This window comes from Dreissena polymorpha, chromosome 9 (assembly GCF_020536995.1).
Source record: "Dreissena polymorpha isolate Duluth1 chromosome 9, UMN_Dpol_1.0, whole genome shotgun sequence".
NCBI classification, from domain to species: domain Eukaryota; kingdom Metazoa; phylum Mollusca; class Bivalvia; order Myida; family Dreissenidae; genus Dreissena; species Dreissena polymorpha.
Window position 1 is genome coordinate 65,769,942 of NC_068363.1, and position 27,221 is coordinate 65,797,162.

The 27,221-nt window shown below is 37.8% G+C and overlaps 1 protein-coding gene and 1 long non-coding RNA gene across 6 annotated transcripts in view; both read right to left on the minus strand.

The window, feature by feature from the left end:
- Positions 1-27,221, minus strand: part of LOC127844448 (histone-lysine N-methyltransferase 2C-like) — a 99,984-nt gene that overhangs the window by 56,874 nt on the left and 15,889 nt on the right. For all 5 annotated transcript variants that reach the window (XM_052374657.1, XM_052374656.1, XM_052374658.1 and 2 more), the window contains exons 16-32: positions 26,467-26,532; positions 24,414-24,533; positions 24,025-24,129; positions 23,321-23,502; positions 22,848-23,012; positions 20,963-21,075; positions 20,241-20,597; positions 15,806-15,913; positions 15,141-15,370; positions 14,316-14,685; positions 10,571-10,717; positions 8,761-9,072; positions 6,933-7,020; positions 3,549-3,760; positions 2,716-2,789; positions 1,974-2,097; positions 1,517-1,612 (exon numbers count right to left, since the gene is read on the minus strand). In XM_052374657.1, coding sequence (XP_052230617.1) covers positions 1,517-1,612; positions 1,974-2,097; positions 2,716-2,789; positions 3,549-3,760; positions 6,933-7,020; positions 8,761-9,072; positions 10,571-10,717; positions 14,316-14,685; positions 15,141-15,370; positions 15,806-15,913; positions 20,241-20,597; positions 20,963-21,075; positions 22,848-23,012; positions 23,321-23,502; positions 24,025-24,129; positions 24,414-24,533; positions 26,467-26,532 — 2,869 coding nt within the window. The remainder of the gene's footprint in view (positions 1-1,516; positions 1,613-1,973; positions 2,098-2,715; positions 2,790-3,548; positions 3,761-6,932; positions 7,021-8,760; positions 9,073-10,570; positions 10,718-14,315; positions 14,686-15,140; positions 15,371-15,805; positions 15,914-20,240; positions 20,598-20,962; positions 21,076-22,847; positions 23,013-23,320; positions 23,503-24,024; positions 24,130-24,413; positions 24,534-26,466; positions 26,533-27,221) is intronic.
- Positions 22,218-22,575, minus strand: LOC127844504 (uncharacterized). Its single transcript, XR_008032774.1, has 3 exons — positions 22,500-22,575; positions 22,326-22,383; positions 22,218-22,267 (listed from the first exon to the last, which is right to left on the minus strand). It is a non-coding gene; the product is annotated as an uncharacterized LOC127844504 (long non-coding RNA).

Consider the following 27,221-nt stretch of genomic DNA (forward strand, 5'->3'; position numbering starts at 1 on the left):
TGCTACAGTAACAACTGTTTAATCGAAAGTAAGATATTTCATTGTGATATAGTAATTGACCAAGGCATTACACATACCAAAAAAAACCTGTTATTTGTATTGAATATCATTATGTATTCTAAATGTTCATAACAGATATTCCAGTGGTATAATATAGCTGCTACAAAATGTTAAAGACAATTATGCATCTGATACAAATTAATTCTGAAGTAAAAACAGAAAACTACAAATTTACAGAATCTCGCAACGGAAATATAAAATGCTATGTATTAATTGAGGCTTGTAAAAATTATATTTATTAAGTAATTTTCTACAGCAGGTACACATGTACATGTAAAATCTGTTATAGATGCAATAGTATACTGTGTATGTTCAGACTGAGAGTCTGCACTCATGTAAACAGATTGTAGTTTCTTCAAAGTATCATCTAATCTATTTGACCATCAGTCAAGTGCAACTTTTTTGTCTTTTGCAGTACGTCTGAATGAATTGGGTTTACCGAATGAATTTGCTTCACAGACAAACTGCATTTTAGGTGGCTTTTCAATGCTGATTCCCCCATACTGTCGATCTATATAGCTGTTCTGCTTTCTTAACAAGATGCTATGACTTTAGAATCGGCATTGTCAACAACCCAAGGGTACTTCAAAACCACCCTTTCTGAAAAATGCACTTATTCGCTGGCATATTTCAACTTGTCAGCACAGTAATGGCATAATGCGTACAACAAAACCGAAGTAGACCAATTGGCAAAAGATTAGTAATAGTTGCCTCCCTTACGTTCTAAAATCAGTACCAACCCGCACAGATCCAGTACCTGCCCGTATGAACAGATCGGAACCGTCATAAATCGTGAAAAAACTACGACTATCCGTTTTTCAAGCCCTTTTCCAGCCAAATTCAAGCACTTTCTAAGCACTTTTCAAGGCTCGGTTTTTCAAGCACTTTTTCAGCCAAATTCAAGCACTTTCTAAGCACTTTTCAAGGCTATGGTTGAAAATAAGCACTTTTAAGCACTCCAGATTGTTTTTAAGCACTTTTCAAGATAAACCTTGATTTTCAAGCACTTTTCAAGGTCTGTGCGAACCCTGCGTGACCTAGTTTTTTACCGGGCATGACCCATATTCAAACTTGACCTAAATATTATCTAGATACAACTTCTGACCAAGTTTCGTAAAGATCGGATGAAAACCATTTGAATTAGAGAACAGACACGAAAAGTGTGACAAACTGACTGACAGACTGACGGACAGTGCGAAAACTATATACCCCCTTTTCTTCGAAAGGGGGCATAAAAAAAGGAAAATGTAATGTTAATCAGGGGAGAGATTTGAGAGCCTCTTCAGGAGGAAGAATCCACACTACCCCCCTTACAGGACTCCATTAAACTTGTCATTTCTATACATATCCATCAAAATTACTTTTTGTAAATATATATGAAATAGGAGGATAATAACTTAAAGGAAGAAACATCACACCTCTGGTTCATCAATAAATGGGTTGAACAACCACCTACCCCCCGGTGTACCAGGCATCATGGCTCCAGTAGGCCGGATAGGGCTCTGGATGCCCCCGGGGCTGGAGTTGATAGGGCTCTGCACTCCAGGAGTACCTGCAATAAAGGTCACTGATTGAGCCTTGTTCTGACAGGAAAAACTGGGCTTAATGCAAACATAAAGTGCTCTATCAAATAAGCCTGTGCAATCCACACAGGCTCATCAGGGACAACACTTTCCCACAATATTGGATTTTCGTTCACAAGAGAATTATGTAAACGCAGAAATAAGTTCCCCGATTAGCCTACACATATGTGCATTTCACACTGTCTTCACAGAGCAAGGCTTGGTTGTAAACAATAAGAGGCACAATTTCTGCTTTATTAATTAAATAACAGACTTATCCATAACACTTTATTTTCAAAATTCTATTTCATTCAGTTCTCTTATTTATTCAGTAGACATAATGGACCATACCATCAGGGCTATTGTACATCCCTGGGACCCCCGGCATTTGCGGCATAGTTTCCTTCTTGCGTCGGCTGTCAGGAACCTTGGGTTGTCTGCCCTTCACTGTTCCACGATTCTTTCTCGCTTTCAACTAGTGAAAGTAATGTTTTATTATTGTTAGTTGCAATGAACAGTTCTTATGGCGATTTACAAATAACTAGTACTAAGTATAAGTATTTCTGTAAAGACATGAATCTAAAGCGAATTTTGTTTACGTATTTGTTTCCCACAAGTATATCATAGTTTCAAACAAAAACATTATATTGCTTCACAATAAAGAGTAAACGTAGCAAGATATAATTACATTAAAACAAGAGCACCGCATAACGGGTGTCACGCTCGGCTGCGAAAGCTTGTCAGAATATTTTATTTTTAATTTTTTTAGAGGTCACAGTGACCTTGACCTTTGACCTAGTGGCCCAAAATGGGTGTGGCGTGTAGAACTCATCAATGTGCATCTACAGATGAAGTTTCAAAGTTGTAGGTGGAAGCACTTTGATTTTAGAGCCAATGTAAAGGTTTTAGCACGACGGTGGACGACGAGCAGGCTATGACAATACCTCGGGTTTTCTCCGAAACAGCCTCGCTAAAAATCATATTTTTCAAATTAGCACCAAAGCATAAATAACAAATTACTGACAATTTTCTCACATAAGATCTACATGTATACCATTATTGAGGACAGTACAATATTATTGCCATTATTTACCAAGTAAGGCTGTTTCTCTTCTGGGGTCAATTTCCTCCAAATCTTTGCAATCTGTTTCGATCTCTCTGACCAATCTGCATGAGGGAACATAAATATATAATTTGTAGAATTATATATTCATCTCTTATACACATTACATACTTTTCTATGCAAATCACAATTTCTTTTTACATAATCACAAATAACAAAATTGTCATTTTTCGGAAAACCACAAAATTTAATACTGATAAATAATGTTGCAGTATGCAAGCCCTGCATACTTGGTATCAAGTTTATATAATATATACACATGTAGGTTTACATAATATTTACACAAGTAGGATTACTTAATAGATACACAAGTTCAAGGCCTTATCATAGAAATAATTGTTCCAAGTTTGCAATATGTCTGAAAATTGTATGAAAACCATTAGCAAAGTACAATAAAAGTGTTCCATTTAAGAGTTATATAGCATATGAACATGTTTATGTCACGTACCTACATAATATTCTGAGCAAATGAAAAACAAAACTCAGAGGTTCAAACATATAGAATTTACAAATAAACCAAAGCCCTGTCTACTTTTCCCCGTCCATAGATGTCTTTAAGACTAGGATGGGGGAGCTGTGCATATAACTCTGGAGCAAAATGTTTTTATCCGGCTTTTAACCATTGTTCTTCCCTTCACACGTGTACATAGTTCACAATTGTGCGACAATGTCCCAGAGGGGCCCAGCACATTAACCGAGAGATAGAGATAGAGATACTTATCCGAACATGTACTTTTTTGGCAAATCAATAGAAATTACTCTTTTTAACAAACCAGTTGAAGACACGGTATAAAATACCATACCTGGGAATTCTTGTTTCAACTCTGGATGTTTGAGGTTGCAGTAGAGTATGGGTGAAATCGTAGCATTCTCCCCTAGGTCCTCATCTGACTCCCACTTCTGCATGTTCCGGCGGCTGTTCTCCTGGTTCCCTGTATCGTCCGGGGCAGCCTGCGCAGGCCATTGTGCGGGCATACCCGGTGGGAACGGGAACGGGGCCTGTCCGGGCTGGGGTCTGAAGTAGAGGAGAACTTGTATGGGTAATTATTGCTGATTAAACTCTGTACAGTCAAATAGCATTTGACTACTTATGTCTAAATCTTTAAATGAGCTGCACTTTGGTAAAATGGGGCTTAATGCATGTGGGTAACGTGTCTTCTCAGATTACCCCGTGCAGTCAAGCTTATCATGGACACACCATTCCGCCTATATGGAATTTTTCATTTAAAGACAGTCACTTCTTAACAAAAATCCAGTCTTGGCAGAAAGTGTTGTCCCAGATTAGCCTGTGTGGACTACAATGGCTAATCTGGGACGACACTTTATGCACACTTTAGATTGCGAATCAAATTGAACACATTTTGGCAATAAAACTGGATTGAATTACGCTGCAGCAATAGAGAACGGAAGACTATAAAGAACCTATACAGACACTCTAATAAAGTCATCAAAACTAGCTGTTTGAATAAGAAAACCTGATATGTTAAAACTTGTACTTGGAAGCAGCCGTCACTCTAAATTGAGGAATTGCACGTTGCAAATTCAATTGAAATATAAATTGAGCTACCCATAGAAGAAATTAAGATATAGATGTAGTCTGGCAAGTTGATATTAAATCAGGCGCGGGGATAAAAAAAATATAGAATGCCAGATAAAAAGAAAATGCTACCAGCATGCTAATTTAAAACTGAAACCTGCAAAATTGCCAGTTCAAAATTTACCAGTTCAGGGTATACGCGGTTTTGCTAAATGTAACCACTTTTCAGTCAAATAATATTTTACTTTTATTAATATTGCAATCATGACAGTCTTTAACAATTTAATGATTTCCATTGTCCGGTATAGACCGTTCCATAATTTAGTCATTACATAATTATCTCCCCTGAATTCTCTCCGCGTCCGCCATTTCACTGCTGCTTTACAATCGGTAACATATATAAGAGAGCACCGATTATTCAACGGATGAATTTCTTTCTAAATTCTAAGGCCGTCATTACATGGTCTTGGTTGTCTTGGAAAACGAACACATTGACACATTAAAAAAAGCATTTAATTAAATTAAATGCAATATTTTTCATTTGATTATTTGCATCAATCTTTAAATCGTGTATGTCTTTGCATTCCAGTGTTTAATTGCCCCTTTGTTCTGCATAATCCGATTATCTCGTTTTGATCAGATATTGTCCAGACTTAACTAACCACATGGTGTCATAAACCACACTGGGTGGCAGATGACAATCTGGTCATTAAACACAATTGATGATGCCACCATGTCTCATCTTCCTGGTAGTATTAAGCAGTCATTTGGTAAGATAATTTACCTCCGACATACTTAACAGTTGCGTAAATAAGATATGTTACATATTTTACAAATTAAAAGTTATGTTCAATATAGAATATCAGAAATTGTACACCGTAAAGATACTAGCCCGTTTAATTTATGAAAAAATAAAGTATTTAAAAAATATAAAAATAAAACATTTAACATATTTAGCGGGTATCGGTTAATTAAAACTACGTCATTCGGTATGAAGATTTGATGTTACGGCAATGCACGAACGATATCATAAAACAATAAATTACATTTGACACCAAACAGAGGTAAAAAATATTTAAAAAAATATATATGTATATAAATATATGTGTGTTAAACTGTTAGATATGTGTCACTCATACTCACTAGTAACGAGTTTTCAATAAACATGAGTACACAGTTCAATTTGCATCATATGAAGTTGTGTTTTTTCAGTTGTATGTTAATATTCCTCAATAGCGTCATTCATTGTACAAAACCCATCAAATTAAAATTACATGTAAATACTGTCATGTCCTTTGCTTTTAATATGGCTTTGTAGTATGTTTATTTTCAAAGCACTCCTTACACTTTCTAACACTCATTTATTTATCACACTAGCGTCCTCATGCCATTGATAATTGTATTTTTATAATTAGATGTATTACTATTGTAATTTATTGAATCTTTTCTGCAAAAAAATATTACGGCTTATGCATAGAGCTCTATTGTGTCAAATTGTCGGCCTTTCAGTCTTCAGATAATCTTTAATTTGATGCTTATGCCGAGTTTTTAAAGTTGCAAATAAATTTATTAATAAATTCGTTTGGCGCTTAATAATATATTTTTGAAATATTATTTAGGTGTTTTTTTATCGGAGTTTTTTTGTCTGGATTAATTGACTAAACATTTGGTGTCGTTATCCATATGTTTTGCGTTACTTCAAAGACCTATAAAATACAATTTTAGTATTTTTAGCTTTATAGCTGTTAAATGATTCAAAGATGAAAATATAGATATATCACATAGATCGCATTCTCTTCATCTTCCGAATAATCACATAAAAGGTCGTCAAGATCAATATTACTCTCTCATGATAAAAAGCTCGTTTTTTAACGTGACAAAATTCCATCTAAAAAAATAAATATAAATCCAAACCACAATTTTTTATCTCTGATATCAGTTAGAACAAGAAAAATAATGGAAGGCGTATCAATAATATCATACTTAATATAATATGTAATGATTTTGGAATGTACATTTTTACCAAATGAGAAAAATTACAAACAATTAGCGGAAATTAATTGCGCGAGAATCTTGTAAAAGTATTAATTAAAATATAATCTGCTTGATGTTGCGGCTATTAAAATCAACACAACAATACATGCGTGAATTGTTTGTGAAACGTTAAAAGTAACAAGTCTAATCAAAGACATAGTATGAGCGACTGAACCAGCAAATTTTCGCCGATGATTACCACTTGATTACAGATAAACAAAAACAAATACACGAAAGCATTTTAAACATTTTATTTGTAACAATCAATCTGCACTTCAAACAATCATTTAAACAACAAAAATGTGAGAATCGCCTCACATTAATTTATTAAGTAATTTATTTATCCGACAACGGTGAAGCGGGTATTCTCTACGTCTTTGGCCTTTGGAATCGCAGACTCGCACAAGTTAGCAGCAGTGTAATGGCGGACAGTCACGTGACTGACAATATGGCGGCGGTCAATTTATCGATTATGGAACGGTCTATAAGAGGTGCAGACAAAGCCAACACATTCTCAATCAAACAAGACAATTTATTATTTTGCATCAAAATGTGCTCTCAAATTCCTTCAATGGCCAGATTTTTATTTACAATCCTTATAAATTAAGCTAGTTACCTGAATTGTTGTGGATGGAACCCTGGGAATGGGGGCCGATGGGGCATACCAGGCTGCATACCGGGGCCATGTGGACCCATGCTGAAATCTGCAACATGCACCAGAAACATAATTAACCCATTTATGTCTAGTGGACTCTCCCATCCTTCTTAATTGGATCAATCTATTTCCGAAATTAGGGATGTCTAGTATATTTATTTCTATATTTAGAATATTTCTTCCAAAAATTCCTTTAAGAAAACAGCATAGACCCAGATGAGACGCCGCATCATGCGGCGTCTCATCTGGGTCTATGCTGTTTGCCAAGGCCTTTTTTCTAGACGCTAGGCATATATGGGTTAAATCTTTTCCTGCTTAGATGAAAAGTGAAAATGGATACATGCAACCAGAACTAAACCAGACCAGCCTGGCAGAAACTCGCAGGCTGATCAGGATTCATGTTGTTTGCAGCTCAAAAGTATCATAGGGTTGGAAATGATGCCTTTAAACTTGTATCTATTAAGAAAAGTCTTTAATTTAATTTAATTTGCTAAAGGGCTATTTACATTTCAAAAATGCATATCTGAGCATAAAAGGTTTAAAGTTCAGTGTTGTGTATTAAAGTGCATGTTTTTGTTCAATGCAGTTTTCAAAACATTTTTTTATTGTGATATTTTGTAGTAAGAATAGTTTCAGAAGAATCTTTGTCTTTGTATTTATATTGCAACAAAAAAAATCGTCAAAACAATATACATAATTACGGTAATAGCTTCGCTGCAGAAATGTTTACTTATTCTAAATTGCAATTAAACAGCATGCCTCTAATAAAGATTATCCAAATTTCAGTTATATTATATAGTAACAACACAGAGGCAAACGAATATCTAATAATGCGCAAATAAACAAGGCTATTGTCAAGCAATATGGTCCCCTACCGGCTCCAAAATTGGTCAGAAATTCCACAATTTTCAGAAAAAAAATATATAATTTTTTTTTGTTGCCATAGCAACCACAATTGTTGACGTAGGAACAAAATGAAATGACGTGCATAATGACCATATTGCCATCTATCCATGTTGCAAGTTTCATGAAAAAATATTAAGAACTTTATAAGTTATCGCAGGATCCAGAAAACCACCATTTTCAGCAGTATTTCTAGTCTATTTGTTGCCATAACACCAGAATTTTTGACGTAGGAACAAAATGAAATGACGTGCATAATGTCCATATTGCCATCTATCCATGTTTCAAGTTTTTAGAAAAAATATTAAGAACTTTTAAAGTTATCGCAGGATCCAGAAAAGTGTGACAGACAGACTCACAGACAGAGAGACAGACAGACACACAGAGCGCAAACCATAAGTCCCCTCCGATGATAACTTTAGGGGACAATAAAATTAACAACCACTAAATTGATATATTTTTGTATAATGTGCAAGTTAATATCCCGAAAAACGGATGTTGGATTGTTCTAAAGAAATATTTTGACATAGTTAAAAGTTTAATTTCAAAATCCCAGTTCCTTTTTAAATAATTCTTAGGTGAACATTTCAGTTCAGTAGTCTCTATGAAACAAATATTTTTTGCTTACAAAAGCTTTAATATTTATCATTTTATAATATTTATTATTTTTCCAAAAATCTACTTATTTTAAACAGTTAAAAAAGAAAGACCAAAACATGAAATAGCCAGAGGGATTAAGAATTGAATAAATTTAAGGAATTTGCATATAAAATTTCCCAAATGAACTTTGCAAATAGAGGCCCTTGTATGTACATTCAAATGCAGAATACATGACTATGCAAACAGCTCGATATAACTATGATTGACAGGGCCACACGAGACCTACCTCCTGGCATATGATCCGGTGCCCCAGGGAGCTGCATAGGAGAGCCCATGGAAACTGAGACGTGAGGTGGCAGGGTTCCAGGGCCCGATATCCCGGGCAGGTGACCCCCGGGGGGCATGCCATGGTGGGGAGGCATCTGATGCTGCTGATGGTGCAATTGAGGGGGAACTGCGCCCATAGTGTGCTCAGGGGGCACGCCATGGTGATCCACGTCGCTAGGGGCAGAGCTAGGCACAGGCTGATCTGAGAGCACACCATTGAAGATGTCCTCCACTGTTTTGCTGTCAATTGGCTCCAGGCCTGGGACCCCATCTGTTCAAAAAATTTAAAAAGTTTAAAAAACAATTAAATGAGTCTCCCTCTGTGAAAACTGGGCTTAATGCATGTGCAGTCCACACAGGCTTATCAGGGATGACAGGGTTTAATGATGTGCAGTCCACACAGGCTTATCAGGGACAACAGGGTTTAATGCATGTGCAGTCAACACAGGCTTATTAGGGATGACAGGGTTTAATGCATGTGAAGTCCACACAGGCTTATCAGGGATGACAGGGTTAAATGCATGTGCAGTCCACACAGGCTTATCAGGGACAACAGGGTTAAATGCATGTGCAGTCCACACAGGCTTATCAGGGACAACAGGGTTTAATGCATGTGCAGTCCACACAGGCTTATCAGGGACAACAGGGTTTAATGCATGTGCAGTCCACACAGGCTTATCAGGGACCACAGGGTTTAATGCATGTTCAGTCCACACAGGCTTATCAGGGACAACAGGGTTTAATGCATGTGCAGTCCACACAGGCTTATCAGGGACAACAGGGTTAAATGCATGTGCAGTCCACACAGGCTTATCAGGGACAACAGGGTTTAATGCATGTGCAGTCCACACAGGCTTATCAGGGACAACAGGGTTAAATGCATGTGCAGTCCACATTGGCTTATCAGGGACAACTGGGTTTAATGCATTTGCAGTCCACACAGGCTTATCAGGGACAACAGGGTTTAATGCATGTGCAGTCCACACAGGCTTATCAGGGACAACAGGGTTTAATGCATGTGCAGTCCACATTGGCTTATCAGGGACAACTGGGTTTAATGCATTTGCAGTTCACACAGGCTTATCAGGGACAACAGGGTTTAATGCATGTGCATTAAGTTTTGTCCCTGATAAGCCTGCGCAGTCTACACAGGGTTTAATGCATGTGCAGTCAACACAGGGTTTAATGCATGTGCAGTCCACACAGGCTTATCAGGGACAACACTTTCTGCTTTTATTGTATGTTTCCTTTAAAGGAAGTCTCTTCTTAGCAAAACTCCAATTTTGGCAGACAGTGTCGCCCCTGATCAGCCTTTCCAGACTGCAAAGGCAAGACACTTTACACTCATGCATCAAACCCCATTTTTCCCAACACAGGCTAAAATGTTAGACCATAATCTTGTTTGTCTCCCCAAAGCTGCTGCTCCTTCAGATCGTTACATGTAACTATCAAATGTCTAAGATAAACTTAAATGCATATAGACCATCAGTACGTATTTTCATGTCCTGTTAATCTAGTTCAACTACCAGTAGTAAGTTGCAGATACTCAATTCCTTGTTAACTATCTTCTAAGTAGATACAGGTAAAACAGTTTTCAATTTTAAATTTTTTACAGAATGATATCAATAAAAACAGCGATCTTTTTACTTAATATCAATTGATTAATAATAACATAAAGTAAAACCTAAACTAAGCATAATGTAGGATATTATGTCAATGAATATAAACCATGCATTGCACCTCGGCAAGAAGCAAAAAGCAAAAATCACCTTTAGCAAATAGCTGATCGATGTCATTCTTCTCTTCGTTCAAGTCGAGGTCATCTTCCGCCGTCTTGTCACTGACAGGTTTCGGTGCAGAAAGGTCGTCAGCCTCTGCTGTCTCCTCCACCTCCAGTAGTGATGTCACATTTAAACCTGATGTTGAATACATTAAATGTAATGGTGTTATTTGTGTTTGCTTTTAAAGTTTCGATTGTTTTTATAGATTTGTTATTTAAATTGTTTTGCTTAATTGATGCATATTTTTGTTTAAAATCTTTTTATCCAATTATTATTTTGTTATGTTTGCTTATGAGTTTGCAACAGCATCACACAACTAACCATGTACTTTGTTATATAAATATGGTTCCTAACGACAGAATAATGCCTGAATTTACTTTTTCAATATGGGCCATGCTCTGTGAAAAGGGCGTTTAATGCATGTGTTCGTAATAAAGTTTAAGCGGAAAGTGTCATCCCTGATTAGCCTTTGTGGACTACACGGGCAAATTTGAGACGACACTTTCCGCTTAAACTTGATTTTTGCTAAAAAGATACTATCTTTAAAAGAAAAATACAATAAAAGCGGAAAGTGACCCTGATTAGCTGGTGCCCACTGCATAGATTAATCTGGGGTGACACTTAATGCACATGCATTAAACCCCCTTTTCGCAAAGCAAGGTCCATATATTTTCTCATCATTATGATGAAACAGCACAAGATCATCTTTTATTGAAAAGCCTGTTGACAAAACAGCCAAATTTAGTTTTGGCCACATAGAAATATGTAAGTCTGCCCCAGACCACAAGAACCTAATACAAAATAAAATATGAGCCTTGCTCTGGGAAAACAGGATTTAAAGCATGTGCATAGAGACTCGTCCCTGATTAGCTTGTGCGGTCTGAACTGTACAATGTGCATAGAGACTTGTCCCTGATTAGCTTGTGCGGTCTGAACTGTAGTGTACATAGAGACTTGTCCCTGATTAGCTTGTGCGGTCTGAACTGTAGTGTACATAGAGACTCGTCCCTGATTAGCTTGTGCGGTCTGAACTGTATGTGCATAGAGACTCGTCCCTGATTAGCTTGTGCGGTCTGAACTGTAGTGTGCATAGAGACTCGTCCCTGATTAGCTTGTGCGATCTGAACTGTAGTGTGCATAGATACTCGTCCCTGATTAGCTTGTGCGATCTTAACTGTATGTGCATAGAGACTCGTCCCTGATTAGCTTGTGCGGTCTGAACTGTAGTGTGCATAGAGACTCGTCCCTGATTAGCTTGTGCGGTCTGAACTGTATGTGCATAGAGACTCGTCCCTGATTAGCTTGTGCGGTCTGAACTGTAGTGTGCATAGAGACTCGTCCCTGATTAGCTTGTGTGATCTGAACTGTATGTGCATAGAGACTCCTCCCTGATTAGCTTGTGCGGTCTGAACTGTAGTGAACATAGAGACTCGTCCCTGATTAGCTTGTGCGGTCTGAACTGTAGTGTGCATAGAGACTCGTCCCTGATTAGCCTGTGCAGTCTGAACTGTATGTGCATAGAGACTCGTCCCTGATTAGCTTGTGTGGTCTGAACTGTAGTGTGCATAGAGACTCGTCCCTGATTAGCTTGTGCAGTCTGATCTGTATGTGCATAGAGACTAGTCCCTGATTAGCTTGTGCGGTCTGAACTGTACATAGAGACTCGTCCCTGATTAGCTTGTGCGGTCTGAACTGTACAATGTGCATAGAGACTCATCCCTGATTAGCTTGTGCGGTCTGAACTGTATAATGTGCATAGAGACTCGTCCCTGATTAGCTTGTGCGGTCTGAACTGCAAGTGTATAGAGACTCGTCCCTGATTAGCTTGTGCGGCCTGAACTGTACACTATGTACATAGAGACTCGTCCCTGATTAGCTTGTGCGGTCTGAACTGTATGTGCATAGAGACTCGTCCCTGATTAGCTTGTGCGATCTGAACTGTATGTGCATAGAGACTCGTCCCTGATTAGCTTGTGCGGTCTGAACTGTATGTGCATAGAGACTCGTCCCTGATTAGCTTGTGCGGTCTGAACTGTAGTGTACATGGAGACTCATCCCTGATTAGCTTGTGCGGTCTGAAATGTAGTGTACATAGAGACTCGTCCCTGATTAGCTTGTGCGGTCTGAACTGTATGTGCATAGAGACTCGTCCCTGATAAGCTTGTGCGGTCTGAACTGTATGTGCATAGAGACTCGTCCCTGATTAGCTTGTGCGGTCTGAACTGTAGTGTACATAGAGACTTGTCCCTGATTAGCTTGTGCGGTCTGAACTGTATGTGCATAGAGACTTGTCCCTGATTAGCTTGTGCGATCTGAACTGTATGTGCATAGAGACTCGTCCCTGATTAGCTTGTGCCGTCTGAACTGAAGTGTACATAGAGACTCGTCCCTGATCAGCTTGTGCGGTCTGAACTGTGCATAGAGACTCGTCCCTGATTAGCTTGTGCGGTCTGAACTGTAGTGTACATAGAGACTCGTCCCTGATTAGCTTGTGCGGTCTGAACTGTAGTGTGCATAGAGACTCGTCTCTGATTAGCTTGTGCGGTCTGAACTGTATGTGCATAGAGACTCGTCCCTGATTAGCTTGTGCGGTCTGAACTGTAGTGTACATAGAGACTCGTCCCTGATTAGCTTGTGCGGTCTGAAATGTACAATGTGCATAGAGTCTCGTCCCTGATTAGCTTGTGCGGTCTGAACTGTAGTGTACATAGAGACTCATCCCTGATTAGCTTGTGCGGTCTGAACTGTAGTGTACATAGAGACTCGTCCCTGATTAGCTTGTGCGGTCTGAACTGTACAATGTGCATAGAGACTCGTCCCTGATTAGCTTGTGCGCTCTGAACTGTGCATAGAGACTGGTCCCTGATTAGCTTGTGCGGTCTGAACTGTATGTGCATAGAGACTCGTCCCTAATTAGCTTGTGCGGTCTGAACTGTATGTGCATAGAGACTCGTCCCTGATTAGCTTGTGCGGTCTGAACTGTAGTGTACATAGAGACTCGTCCCTGATTAGCTTGTGCGGTCTGAACTGTATGTGCATAGAGACTCGTCCCTGATTAGCTTGTGCGGTCTGAACTGTATGTGTACATAGAGACTCGTCCCTGATTAGCTTGTGTGGTCTGAACTGTAGTGTGCATAGAGACTCGTCCCTGATTAGCTTGTGCAGTCTGAACTGTATGTGCATAGAGACTCGTCCCTGATTAGCTTGTGTGGTCTGAACTGTAGTGTGCATAGAGACTCGTCCCTGATTAGCTTGTGCGGTCTGAACTGTACACTTTTGCTTAAACTGGATTTTCACTACACATTTGCTTAAACTGGATTTTCTTTACACTTTTGCTTTAACTGGATTTTACTACACTTTTGCTTTAACTGGATTTTCACTACACTTTTGCTTCCACTGGATTTTCACTACTTTTTTGCTTTTACTGGATTTTCGCTACACTTTTGCTTTAACTGGATTTTCACTACACTTTTGCTTTTACTGGATTTTCGCTACACTTTTGCTTTAACTGGATTTTCGCTACACTTTTGCTTAAAATGGATTTTCGCTAAGTGGAGACTTCCTTAAAACAAAAAACACCAAAAAAAAGAAGTGTAACACTGTGTTGTCTCTGATATTTTTTTTTTGCCTCTGTGAACTACACAGGCTTTTCTGGGACAATACTTTCCGCACAAGCCTTAAACATCATTTTCTTGAGCGAGGCTAAAAAAAATATGCAAAAATTCACCATTACCTGCATAATCGTGCTCCAGATTCTTGTTGTCCAGGGTATCCTCAATCATTCGGATGAAATTCTCGTCAATATCGAAGTCATCCAGCAGCTGAAACTCCTCCTGGTCTTGATCATCTGCTGGAATAGTACTGGAAATGGCTTCGGGTGTTGGAGGTTTAGGTGTCCTTTCTGGAGTGGATTTCGGCATTTCTGCCAGCTGCCTCTTGATTTGGCTTGATATTTCTATGGCACTTTCTTCTCGTACTAAGGATTCTGCTAGAAGTTTGACAGGCTCAATGGACGGTTTGTCATCTTCCAAGTCAAGTAATTTCAGTCCCTGACGTGGGTGTTCCTTGCTTTTCATGAGAATCTCTGTACCGAAAAATGCCTCCTGTACAAACAAGTTTTAAAACTACTATTTCATGTTTACAAGGACAGAGTCATCAAAATTAAACAATTCAACAGACAGTAATTTTCAATGGTATTCTCATCATGCTGCTAAGTTTTACTTTCAGATGGAATAAGAAAAATCCCTCAATTATATTTTTCCCTGATTTTTATAGCATTTTTGACAATTGTCTAACAAATTACCAGTATGAAATAAATTGAAACAAGACAAGATCTTTTAAGATACTTGCAAAAGCAAAAATAAGGAATTAAAATCGCAATTTAGCAGTCTCACAAGAACACTTCTAAAACTGCCATCAAACAAAAGCATCCGCACTCCACATTTTGAGATGTGCATACACTTTTAACAAGAATTAACCCTATAACGTTCATTACTTACAACAGTAGCAAGTCCCGATGTTGAAGAGCAACATGGATTCTGAAAGAAGCCCAACTAACCTGCATGTATGATGGGAAGTTCTCCGTCAAGACGCTCCGTCGACGACCAGGCCCCACTTTTCTCTGCCATTTAGGCTTAGGCCTTTCCTCATCTGCGCATTGCATGGTCTCGTCTGCATCAAGGAAACTCGCAGCCCCTATTGGCCCCTTTTCTAACCCCTCCTGCGATGGCCCCTCCCCTCGACCTCTGCCATAATTTTTTCTTTTGTTCACATTGAAGCCACCAACACCTGAAGCCAAAGTATTCATAAAGATTTTTTTTCAATTTTCAAACTAATTTTTTAAAGTATATAACCATAATTTATATAATTTTGTCCTTATAATATTTTCCATCAGTGAACTTTTCACACGAACAAAATCCTATTTCTAAAATAGCATTTTCACTAAAATGGTCAGGAAAAACCCTGCATAAAAATAAGTAATTTTGGGTAATTTTGCTTTTCCAACATATCAGATTTGAGACCTTCTTGCGCATACCATATCCATTTTACTGTACCCAACACACATGAACGCTAACCTTTTAGACCCCGAAATCAAGAAGCTATTTGCTGAATAGACATTTTCAAACTTCTTTTTCTGCTTTGTAAATCATCATGAAATCTCATTTGGCATGCTTTCAACTAGGCATACAAAATACAATTCTGTATCATATCAAAACCTCGTACCAATTTTTGCAATATTTTTCCTTTTCATTTTCCGCTTTTCATCGTCCAACATTTTTATTGCTTCAGCTCTCAGTTCACCTTCATCTTCTGGGGACTTCATATCCATGTCTACAAGAAAAACAATGATACAACATAATTTAAATAACTTTCTTAAAACAGAACTGGCTAATTACAGCTATATTTTTGAAACTATATTGTGAATAAAATATTAAAATAAATGCCCCGGGCTTGTGATTAAATTTAAATACACATAATCATACTACAAAAAATTATATTTATGATTATTAATAAAAAAAACAAGAAATGGGATATCTATAACAATACAGGGCTAAACATGTTCCCCAGTCATATTTAACTTTTTATGTTGAACTTATTCTTATTTTGGCAATTGTATGGGGATTTTATGAAAATAAATTCAACAAACAGATTTGTTTGCACCCAAATCTGCTTATTACTAGCCATTGGCTAATTTGGTGATGCAGACTAAACCTTGATTTAATAAGAATGGATCAAAACATTAATCCATTAGTTAGGGCAAACCTGGTAAATCAATCCAGAAGAGAGGATGACTTTGTAATGTAATGCGAGAAGAGTGGGTGAAATTGTTACATGTATATCAATCACAAAGTGAGAGGATGAAACTGTTATAACAAGAAACCGTCGGAGACGGGTGATGCTCCCCAAAGGTTTTTCTTGTCACAATATTGCACTATATATTCAGATAAAAGGAAACGTCTAGTAGTTGGGGGGACAAAAATGCACTATATGTACAGATTATAGAAAATTTCAAAGGGCCATAACTCTGTGAAAAATCATCCGACCAGAACCGGCTGATAATATGCACATCTCCTCTTGGTAGTAAAGCTTCCCATAAAGTTTAATTGAATTCCGGTCATTAATTGCTGAGAAATAGCCTGGACAAAAATTGTGCACGGACAGACGGACACACACACGGACAGACGAAGCGTCGACTATATGCTCCCCCCAAAAACTTTGGGGGAGCATAATAATCAATTAGTGACAGTGAAACTGGTATATCAATCATGAAGTGAGGGTGAAACTGTTATATCAATCATGAATTGAGGGTAAAACTGTTATATCAATCACCAATAGAGGGTGAAACTGGTATATCAATTAAGAAGTGAGGCTGAAACTGATGTCTATGCTGAAACTTCTATATCAGATAGAACAGTTTCACACTCATCTTTTCAAAACCAAAACAAAAACATTTCAAAATATATCATCCCTTAATCAAAATCAAGAGAGCTCTATACTTGTCGCTATCAGACCTACTGGACAGCAGACGCTGCAGGGCTTAAGCAATGCAAGATGAAACATTTTGACAGAAAAAATATCAATAACTTTAAAATGTACTACACATTTATCAAGGTTTCAAAATAACAAGAAATGTGTTTGTCAGAAACATAACAAGAGGGCCATGATGGCCCTGAATCGCTCACCTGACAAACCAAATACAATCCCAACCCAGATTTCATCAAGATAAACATTCTAACCAAATTTCATAAAGATTAGATGAAAACTGTTACCTCTATTGTTTACACAAGATTTTTCTATTATTTGACCTAGTGACCTAGTTTTTGACCCCAGGTGACCCAAATACAATCCCAACCCAGATTTCATCAAGATAAACATTCTGATCAAATTTTATAAAGATTGGATGAAAACTGTGACCTCTATTGTCTACACAAGATTTTTCTATTATTTGACCTAGTGACCTAGTTTTTGACCCCAGATGACCCAAATACTTTCCCAACCCAGATGTTATCAAGATAAACATTCTGACCAAATTCCATAAAGATTGGATGAAGACTGCGACCTCTAACTGACTAATGGGGTTATTTACCCTCGGGACTTCGGTTAAAAACCATTGCCCGAGCACACTGCTTAACATAGAACTCTGCATAAAAAAGCCGAAAACGGCCATAAAATGGACAGCCCGATTTTACTGGGCTGTACCATTGGTATAAATATAAAACTTTGCAGTGTTGGTGCGGTGCCTTAATAAAAATCTATAGGTTTAAAAATATCTAACATTTATAAGAAGCGTTAAAAAGACGCAGTGCTTTACAATGGATGGGCCTAACGCTGTTTAAAAAGCGACGTTTGATGTACTTTTTTATTAAGGATTGCAAGTAGGTCAATCCGTTTAAAAATAGATTTTCCCACGGCTGACGATGTACTTTAAGAAAAAGTAAACAATAATAGTTTATATGCAAAAATATAAATGAAAGAAAAGGATGAATTAATCCAAAAGAACTTGGAGTTGTTTTATAGTATTAGATTACTATGTTTTGTTATGTTACTGTACTTATTATTAATTATTATCATTAATATGATGTTGTTATTGTATGTTATTGTTTGTATTGTTTTTAAGGAGGAGAGAAAAAGAATAGCCCAATTTTTATAAGTTAAGATGGTGAAAACACACATACTGTTGTATGTGGCATCATCATTACCAGACCCACTGTTCAGTATATACTGCAATGGGTTTGTTGGAGTCTTTAAACTTTGTGATCTGTGTTTTAAATGTTTGAATCCAAATAGGACTATTTTAATATAACACTTATAGAAAAAGGGATACACAGATGTGTAATATGTTTGTGTAACAAAATAATAATATTTGAGGGTTTTCCAGATCACAAAGTGGTTGAACATTGCCACAATATGTTTACATACATAGTCAAGTACCATTTTTATGTGTATATTTAAAGTTTAAACTAAATGCCACATAACAAGATCTAATCATAGGAGGGATATGTTTATATCTATGAACATTAATTAATAGGGATGCCAGAGCCTGATTTAACAGCTCTCAAATGTAGAGTGGAGCTGCATGTGTAAATGCAATTATATGAGAAGGAAAGGAAAAAAAGACAATATATAATAACACATAGGGAGTGTAACTCTCAATTATATATTAATATTGCAATTGAGTATTGAGTTGTTAAAAAAGTAATGAATACAAGCTTATGTGTGTGGCTCAATGTTGAACACTTGCAGACAGGGAATATAGCCGTAATGCTCCAACATAAGACCCTGTCTGTATGGAACTTAAGGAGGATTGGGCTATGGAGAAGAAAGGTCCCCCCAGAGTGGCATTAAAACTATATTTAAAAGTGGGTTTAGTAATAAACCCTTATATGTTAAGGGCAATATCTTACGTGTCTCCAAACGGTCACCTTCATAGGGCCACATAAAAATTAAGGGTAAGACAATGTGCTTTACAGTTAAAAATGAGACAAAAACAGCTAAATTTGTACAAGAGGTACATTATTTACAATATGTACAGAACTATAGGTATTTATATATTTAAAATACATGTTGTCACCCTGGAGGGTTGAAAGAAGGAGAGATTTTTGGAAGTGTAGGCCGATGTGGGTGGGGGGAAAGAAGAGCCAGCAGAGGTGGTATCACTCAGTTGTACTAAGGGAGGTAATTGTGGTGATGGAGTCTACAATGGTTGTTTCCCCTGGACCAGAGGGAGTGCACGGTAAATGAAAAATAGTTTGTATACTATTGAAGGAAATTTGATAATGGTAAGATGTAAAATAGTAAAAAGACCAAATATTACCTAGATGCATTAAAATAAACCCAAAAAGCTCTAATCTAACCAATATTATTAATATACTGATGATAACATTGGAGGAAATAATACTAAAATAATACTAAAGTACCTTGTATGGTATGCAAAATGACAATTAAACAGAAAAACCGAGGCAATTTGCTATATAAAATAGCAATTTAATATGAAATCTCTCTGAAATGCGACCTCTATTGTCTACACAAGGTTTTTCTATTATTTGACCTATAATGTGACCTAGTGACCTAGTTTTTGACCCCAGACGACCCAAATACAATCCCAACCCAGATTTCATCAAGATAAACATTCTGACCAAATTTCATAAAGATTGGATGAAAACTGTGACCTCTGCTGTCTACACAAACAAATTGTTGACGGACGCACACACACACATATGGACGCCGGACATCACACGGTCACATAAGCTCACCATGTCACTTCGTGACAGGTGAGCTAAAAATGCCCCCTAATGCGCTGCTTTGAAATAAAATTTCAATATATCATATGGCAGGTTTAGAAATTATCACCCTTTAAAAGCTTATTACTTCCCTTGAAGTGTATTTTTGTACTTTTGACCTTGAAGGATGACCTTGACCTTTCAGCACTCAAAATGTGCAGCTTCATGAGATACACATGCATGCCAAATATCAAGTTGCTATCTTCAATATATTGCAAAAGTTATTTCAAAAATTTAATGCAAAGTTTAAGTTTTGGGACAGAATGACAGAATGACACAGTGACAGAATGACAGACATAAAGAAAGACAGACAGGCCAAAAACAATATACCCCCTATCATTCGATCCGGGAGCATAAAAATAAATTAAGATAAAAACCTCTATCATCGTCCCTATCTGAGCTACTGGAGAGCAGACGGTGCAGGGCTGGGGCAGCAGTGGAGGAGTCCTGGGAGTCCGAGGCACCTCTCCGGCCTTCACGTATCTCCTTCATCTTTGCTTCCAGCATCATCTTCTCTTCCAAAGTCTCGTCATAGTTCTCGGGCCGCTTGCTCCAACGCCGCGTCCGGCGGATTTTCGGAGGCTCGATGATGATTTTATCGATTTGTGACTTGGCCTGCTTCGAGATGAGCACGCCGTCGCAGAGGTAGTATTTGACTGGCTCAGGTTCCTTGACAGGTGGGGGTGGAAAAGTGAATGGGATGTTGCTGACAGGGGTGGCAATTTCTGGTGGCACTGAAAATGGGGGAAGCAATATGATAAAATTAATATTTATGAACCTTTTTCTGGGAAAACTTTGCTTTCTGTATGTTTGTCAAGTGTCTTCCTAGATAAGCTTGCAGTCCACACAGGCTGCACAGGCTAATCAGTCACGATACTAACTGCTTTAATGGTATTTTTATTTGGTGTATGTATTATGTATACATAAATAGAGAGTCTGAACTTTTTGAGTAAGCATCAAAACCTTAGCCACGCACAAAATTACAATGCTGTAAGTTAGTGAGATCATTGAAACATCATTTATAAACATTAAACATTACATTAAATCTGCATACATCCAGCCGTCTAATAAAAAAAGCAATCCAGCAATAAATACTTACAGGGCCCTGGCTGTCCTGTTCGAGGTCTACAGAAGGTACAGTGATAGCCAAACTCTGCCGCCCTCTCTGCATCGTCTTCATTCATTATACTGTCACAGGCCGCATGAAGCCATCTTTAATGGACATCAGGGGTTTAATATTTCGCATTTCATTTGTACAAAAAAGCACAATATATTTTGTGGTCTACATCAGCAAAAGCCCATCAAAAACTACTTGAAAACTTGTTATAGCAGAAACAGACACCAACTCTAAATTTATAAATACACAATTCATAGCCCAAATTATTTGTGTAAAACTGTGTGACTACCCATTCGGCATTTTCAGAACCCCTCAAAAAATTATAAAGGGTTGACTGGTGAAGATTGAAAATTTGGCCTTAACATACTGTGAAACCATTATATATCATCAGGCATTAATTTTCGTATATTTCTTAAGCCGACCGGTTGACGAATTCAATATCCTAAAGAACAACTATATCCCATATTTGACCAAATTAAGACTGAATTACCAAAGGCATGAGGCACTAAAATCCAACGTAATCCATGCATACATACTCTGTCTGTAATCAAGATAAATCCGGTTTTGACACAAAAGGGAGTAGATTACAGTGTACTTAACTGACACGTGACATTGCTTTAAAACGCGAAACCAGTACAGCTGTATCAACCGGTTGTCTTCGTTTAGGTAGAATTGTAATGATAAGCGCTAATTGTTAACAACCATTGTGTGTATTGTGTTTTTCAGTGTTGTTGCGGAAGATTATACAGCCTCCACGCACCGGATTAGATCCGGATCAAAGACAATAAACAAAATTAAAAGATGGTGATGTATATACTTACAGCATACATTCTCCGCAATGATTACAAATAAATACAGAACATTTTGATTTGTGTTTGGTTGTTTGCGTTTAACTACAATACAGGTGTAAAAATAGTTTGTGCTTCGTTTTATGGGCTATCGATCTTTTTAATCATTTATATTTATATGCATTTCTGATTGTAGAATAAAAATCCATTTGAGAGCAAACTTCTATCTAAAACTCTAAAAATAAAAAATAAATAAACACCACTCACTTATAGCACTGGACACCCTGAATGACAAGCTCAAAATAAACATCCAATCACCACTCACCTATAGCACTGGACACACTGAATGACAAGCTCAAAATAAACATCAAATCACCACTCACCTATAGCACTGGACACACTGAATGATGAGCTCAAAATAAACATCAAATCACCACTCACCTATAGCACTGGACACACTGAAAGACGAGCTCAAAATAAACATCAAATCACCACTCACCTATAGCACTGGACACACTGAATGACAAGCTCAAAATAAACATCAAATCACCACTCACCTATAGCACTGGACACACTGAATGACGAGCTCAAAATAAACATCAAATCACCACTCAACTATAGCACTGGACACACTGAATGACGAGCTCAAAATAAACATCAAATCACCACTCACCTATAGAACTGGACACACTGAATGACGAGCTCAAAATAAACATCAAATCACCACTCACCTATAGCACTGGACACACTTAATGACGAGCTAAACATAAACATCAAATCACCACTCACCTATAGCACTGTACACACTGAATGACGAGCTCAAAATAAACATCAAATCACCAGTCACCTATAGCACTGGACACACAGAATTACAAGCTCAAAATAAACATTGAATCAACACTCACCTATAGCACTGGACACACTGAATGATGAGCTAAAAATAAACATCAAATCACCACTCACCTATAGCACTGGACACACTGAATGATGAGCTCAAAATAAACATCAAATCACCACTCACCTATAGCACTGGACACACTGAATAATGAGCTCAAAATAAACATCAAAACACCACTCACCTATAGCACTGGACACACTGAATGATAAGCTCATCTTCCTGGTACTTCATGCGGCAGTACGGACACGAGATCTTGCTGTGACATGGCCCGCAGTGTGTGTAGTTGCGCTGCCATTGGCAACCAAACCCAGGGTTCTTGGAGCCACAGATTAGGCACATCACACACCTGGGGAATAAAATTCATAAGGCTTCATTTCCAAACGTAAGATACTGACGAGCAGCAAGAGTTACTCGCAGGCTGTTCTCATTTTATGCTGTTTCATATAGCCATTTTGTGAGTTGTAGTTCAAATTTCAAAATGTCTTGTGATATAACTTGCCTTTTTAACCCTTTACCACTTAGATAAAAAATTTGACCCTTTTTGGTGTCCCTTAAAATCAAATTAAAGTAAAGACCTTTTTTTACTAGATTTAAGTTGTAAAGGCTTCATTTGCAACCCTAAGATACTGATTAGCAGCGAACATTCCATCCTACCATTGGCATTTCCAGGTCCCCTTGGGCACAGTAACAAGTGGAGGGTCTAGGCAGTACGTGTGATAGCTGATGTCGCACTCATCACACAGGAGTAGCCTCCCCTCATCGTGAGGTCGGCCACACCCCTCGCACACAGTGCAGTCAAGGCAGCGCCAGCCTTTTTGGAGAACCACCTTGTTTATCTGAAAAACGGAAAATAATGTTTTGTTTTTTTGTTAAGTTTGATTTTCTGCCATTTTCATCAGTATATAAGTCATATCATGGCGGTCCGTTTAGGAACTCGCACTTTTCACAGGTAAGATGGTTTAGCTAAAATATGTGCACATACTTATATCAGAAACTGACAACTGCCACACTTGACCAATTCAAGAGGGTAATTTACTCTGAGAGAGCTGACTTTTCTCCAGGATTTACTCAAGCCCATTTGCGTGAAATATGCTTCTGTTTGATTAAATAATATTTGTCTGGTCTTAATTTCTACATAACTAAAGACAGAAAAAGGGCAACCCTCATTTGAAAATTCATCTATAAACAATAACATTCCTGTCCTTTAAGACCCTTTAAAAAGAGCTATAAAGGTTACAAGTACAACAAAATTACATGGATCCAGTGTCCAAACCAATCCACAAAATGTATGTCAGGACTGGACAGAAGTAAGTGGAAACCATTTAAGCGTGTGATTGATGCTAATCCCAGCTACTCACCTTGGTACTGGAACAGAAGGGGTGGTAGCACTGTCCACACTGAGTGCAGGCCAACATCCTCCCCTCTGGCCCCTTGCCTATACTACCACAGCTCTTGCAAATGTCCTGCAGAACAAGATCAACTGGCTTCTTTATTTACGAACATAGTTTTTTCCACCATTAATGGAAATTATAGTGGAAATACACCTTGTTTAAGATACATACTTAAATTGACTTATTGACAAAATCATGAAGCAAGTATGTGATTTGAGAAAAAAATCAAAAAGGATTAAACGCTGAATACAAAACTAGACAAAAATTTCAGAACAAGTAGGACCAAAACATCAACAAAATAAGAATTTTATAAATTTGCAAAAAAAAATCATCCACTTTTCCAGAACGAGGCTTACCTGATCTAAAGTGAACCTGTCTGCCTTGTTGGCCAGCACTATGGTGTTTGGATGGTCGTCATCATCGTCGTCTGTGTCATTATTTTTCTCCTTTTTGCTATCTCGCAACCCAGAACTCATCTACAATGAAAATAAACCTATGTTGAAAACAACACCACCTTGAACTATTATAAGCAGCTTTCAACTGAATCACCTACAATCATTTATGGTGGCACAGGTTTTTACATTATGTAATCGCGGACCATAGGCCATTGCAGTTTTCCCATACATCAAAACTTACAACAGCTCTTTTATTTTCTTAATGAGCTACTTCTGCAATATTCCTTCAACAAGAGCTGTCTCCATAGGATGACATATGCTCCCAATAAACGCTTTGATAGAAATTATGAGCATTTTTCGAAACCTAAACACATTTTTCGAAACCTAAACGCGGACCATAAGTTCCAGGTGAAGGTCAAAGGGGTAAAAATATGTGTGCATATGGAAAGGCCTTGTCCATATACACATGCATACAAAATATGAATGTTACACCTGAAGCGAAATAGAAGTTATGAGCATTTTTCGAAACCTAAACGCAAAGTGTGACGGACAGACGGATGGACAGATTGACAGACGGACAATGCGATCACTATATGCCCTCCTTCTGGGGGCATAAAAATCAAAAGGCTAGGGCCTATTTCCAATCAAATGAGAACAAAACCTGTGCTTGCGAAACACAATTCCCCCTATCGCACTTTGAAGCCACATAGCAGCTATATCCAAATTGAAAACATCATAACTTTGCCAAAAAACAATACACCAGAATTAAACTCACACTTCATCTGTAAGTCATGTAGGTGGACTCACATACCAAAAATAAGCTAAATATCTTAAAACATTTTGTTAAAAGATCTGTTAAACAGTTATTATAGAGAAAATTTCTAAATCCAAGGCCCATAACTCCGCCAAAAATCAAGGGACCAGAACTTAACTCGCACTTCATCTTAAAGTCATATAGGTAGACTAGCATACAAATTAACTCGCACTTCATCTGCATTCATATAGGTAGACTAGCATACAAAAATCAGATGTATATTAACTGTTAAGAATACACAATAATCTCATATCCTGCTTTATAGATTTATTTCAAACAAGGGCTGTTTGTAAAACATGCATGCCCCCCATATGGGCTGTCCGTTGTAGTGGCAGCCATTGTGTGAATACGATTTTTGTCACTGTGACCTTGACCTTTGACCTAGTGACCTGAAAATCAATAGGGGTCATCTGCGGGTCACGATCAATGTACCTATGAAGTGTCATGATCCTAGGCAAAAGCGTTCTTGAGTTATCATCCGAAAATCATTTTTTTATTTCGGGTCACCGTGACCTTGACCTTTGACCTTGTGACCTCAAAATCAATAGGGGTAATCTGCAAGTCATGATCAATCTACCTATGAAGTTTCATGATCCTAGGCATATGCGTTCTTGAGTTATCATCCGAAAACCATTTTACTATTTCGGGTCACCGTGACCTTGACCTTTGACCTAGTGACCTCAAAATCAATAGGGGTCATCTGCGAGTCATGATCAATCTACCCATGAAGTTTCATGATCCTAGGTGTATGCGTTCTTGAGTTATCATCCGGAAACCATTTTACTATTTCGGGTCACCATGACCTTGACCTTTGACCTAGTGACCTCAAAATCAGTAGGGGTCATCTGCAAGTCATGATCAATCTACCCATGAAGTTTCATGATCCTAGGCGTGTGCGTTCTTGAGTTATCATTCAAAAACTATTTTACTATTTCTGGTCACCGTGACCTTGACCTTTGACCTAGTGACCTCAAAATCTATAGGGGTCATCTGCGAGTCATGATCAATGTACCTATGAAGTTTCATGATCCTAGGCCCAAGCGTTCTTGAGTTATCGTCTGACAACCACCTGGTGGACGGACCGACCGACGGACAGACCGACATGAGCAAAGCAATATACCCCCTCTTCTTCGAAGGGGGGCATAAAAATGGCTCATTTTAGTACATAAATTATTTTATATATTTCTTTACATTACTTACCTTTGGTTTAGGCCCTCTGCGTTTTATGGTGCCTATGGGTCTACCTCTATGACCAATACCTCGGCCCTAAGACAATAAAGAATAATGGTTTCAAATGGTCATTTTTCTATTTCTTCCATGCTTTTGGGTATAAGACCAAAAGTAAATACTAGCACTCCTATCACATGAAGGTATTAGACTTGCAGAAGTTAGGACAAAGTTTGAATTATATATAGTACATTTTGTCGTGGTCTTGCTCTTAGGAGTGAGGGGGGACTAGAATACCAGAAGCAAATTTCATCTGTCCGATATGGTTCCCAATTCAACAAACATGCATCAGATAAGGAAATCAAACCCAGGTCGCCTAGTTGGGAGGATTGTACCAACAACAATGTTTATTGGACAGCCTTCAAATAAAGTTAACAAGTTGTTATAGACAAAATATTGAAATAAATACAAACGGCCAAAAATGGGGTAATTGAAAACACATACATAAATGAACGAATATCTACAATTTGATAAGTGAAAAGAAACAAGTCATCTGTTTTATTGTTTATTGCAACAGATGTTCCAGAACAATCAGAAGTAACCATATTTATATATTGAAGTTTTTCAAATTTGCCCTATTTGCAGATATATTTCAAAATAAATGCCTACACTTATCAAATTCTCAATGATAAGTGTTAGTAATTACTGGTACAGCCATCTATGCTATATACCACTTAATCACTTAACAGAATCTTGACAGTAATGACAAATTAACATTCTACCACGGC